Source organism: Sinocyclocheilus grahami, unplaced genomic scaffold (genome assembly GCF_001515645.1).
Source record: "Sinocyclocheilus grahami isolate Dianchi unplaced genomic scaffold, SAMN03320097.WGS_v1.1 scaffold258.1, whole genome shotgun sequence".
NCBI classification, from domain to species: domain Eukaryota; kingdom Metazoa; phylum Chordata; class Actinopteri; order Cypriniformes; family Cyprinidae; genus Sinocyclocheilus; species Sinocyclocheilus grahami.
In genome coordinates, this window is record NW_015505437.1 from 1346889 (window position 1) to 1348548 (window position 1660).

General features: G+C 44.6%; 1 protein-coding gene across 2 annotated transcripts in view; it reads right to left on the bottom strand.

Moving 5' to 3' along the window:
* adcy3a (adenylate cyclase 3a) overlaps positions 1–1660 on the bottom strand; it is a 35153-nt gene that overhangs the window by 13978 nt on the left and 19515 nt on the right. The window contains exons 7-8 of one of the 2 annotated variants that reach the window (XM_016290378.1): positions 894–1059; positions 693–809 (exon numbers count right to left, since the gene is read on the bottom strand). In XM_016290378.1, coding sequence (XP_016145864.1) covers positions 693–809; positions 894–1059 — 283 coding nt within the window. Of the gene's footprint in view, positions 1–692; positions 813–893; positions 1060–1660 lie in introns of both variants that reach the window. The other variant, XM_016290376.1, reaches the window with a different exon arrangement.

Here is a 1660-nt window from a genome sequence, read left to right on the forward strand (position 1 = left end):
TCAGTAACCGCAGTTAGTGTTGAAGCAGCCATGTCAGTAAGAGCTGTGTGTTTCTAGGCGAAAGCAAAAGCACTTTATTTGATTGTATAAGATTACTTACAACAGAACAGCAATGCATTTTATGGATGACCGTTTCGTGAACCTAGGAGAGGAGGTAATTCTGACTTTGCTATGACAATCTGGCGCTTCTGAATCAGCTACTGCTTTGTTATTAGTGGAGTCAACTGTCTTAACCGTGGCTTGTGTACTGCAAACACATACCAGCTTCATCACTGTGTCTGTCACGAGACTCTGTTCCCCTTTCGGGCTCTGTCTTTACATTTATTTTGAAAGATGAAGCTGGCGATTATGGCGAGGGGCGTTACATTTCCGACGAGTGCGTGTGGTGTTCGGCCAATCACAATGCACTGGGTCAGCTGGCCAATCAGAGCAGACTGCGCTTGTCAAAGGAGGGGCTTTGTAGAAAACGAAGTGTTTGAGAGAGGCGGGGCATAGAGGACCTACAATAATGTACAGTATTTGAAAAATAATGTGTTTTTTGAACATTAAAGCATGTCAACATATTCTGTTACACCAAATACACAAAATAATGATCTTTAAAAAAAAGCATCATATGACCCCTTTAAGTTAAAAGATTCCATTGGCTTTAGCAGAGTTGCACAAGTCAGTGTGTGAGATCATCATGCCATTACCCGCGTGTCCAGCTCCTCCGGCTCCTCCGGTGTGGTACAGGCCGTGTGGACGCTCCCATTGCACTCCGTAGTGTTGATCAGCAATGGAGAATTCCCATTAGACGACGTCACTGAAAGCTTCTGGAGGAAACCACCGGCGAGAGCGTGAGAATGAGAGAGACACAGAGAAACCGAAACGACAGTAACAGAAATGACACTCACTACCCCGTTGATGCCGTTTTTACCCACGGGTCCCTTGGGCACCACCACCAAGTACGTCTCAATGCCTCTTTCCTTCAGGTACTCGCAGCGGTCTCCTCCGTTCCCCGGCTCCACATCAAACTCTCCATGCAGACACTCCAGGGTATTCTGGGAGATGTGCACTCGCCTACCAGACAAAGGTTTACACAATACACAATATTGTGTAATTACACAATACTTGCAGACAATGTTGCTGTTTCACTGTTAAAGACTACAGGGCAAATTCATTAAAGGGGTCATATGATGCTGCTAAAAAGAACATTATGTTGTGTATTTGGTGTAATGAAATGTGTTTATGCGGTTTAAGGTTCAAAAAACACATTATTTTGCACATACTGTACATTATTGTTTCTCCTCTATGCCCCGCCTTTTTGAAACGCGTCGATTTTTACAAAGCTCATCGGTCTGAAAAGCGAGGTGTACTGTGATTGGCCAGCTATCCAGTGCGTTGTGATTGGCCGAATACCTCAAGCGTGAGACGGAAATGTTACGCCCCTCACATACTGTGATGCCGTGTCCCGGCCGGAGCGAAGATACAAAAACATTCAAACCCATTACAAACGAGGCATTTGTTGCATCCAGTGGGGACATAATTACTGATTATAATGACTTATACTGTCTTTTTATGCGTTGCGTTGCGTTGCTTTGCATCGCGCCGCGTAAACATAAAACTCTGTCTGCATTTGTGATCGGAGAAATGAAAAACAACAAGTGCTACTCTACACTGC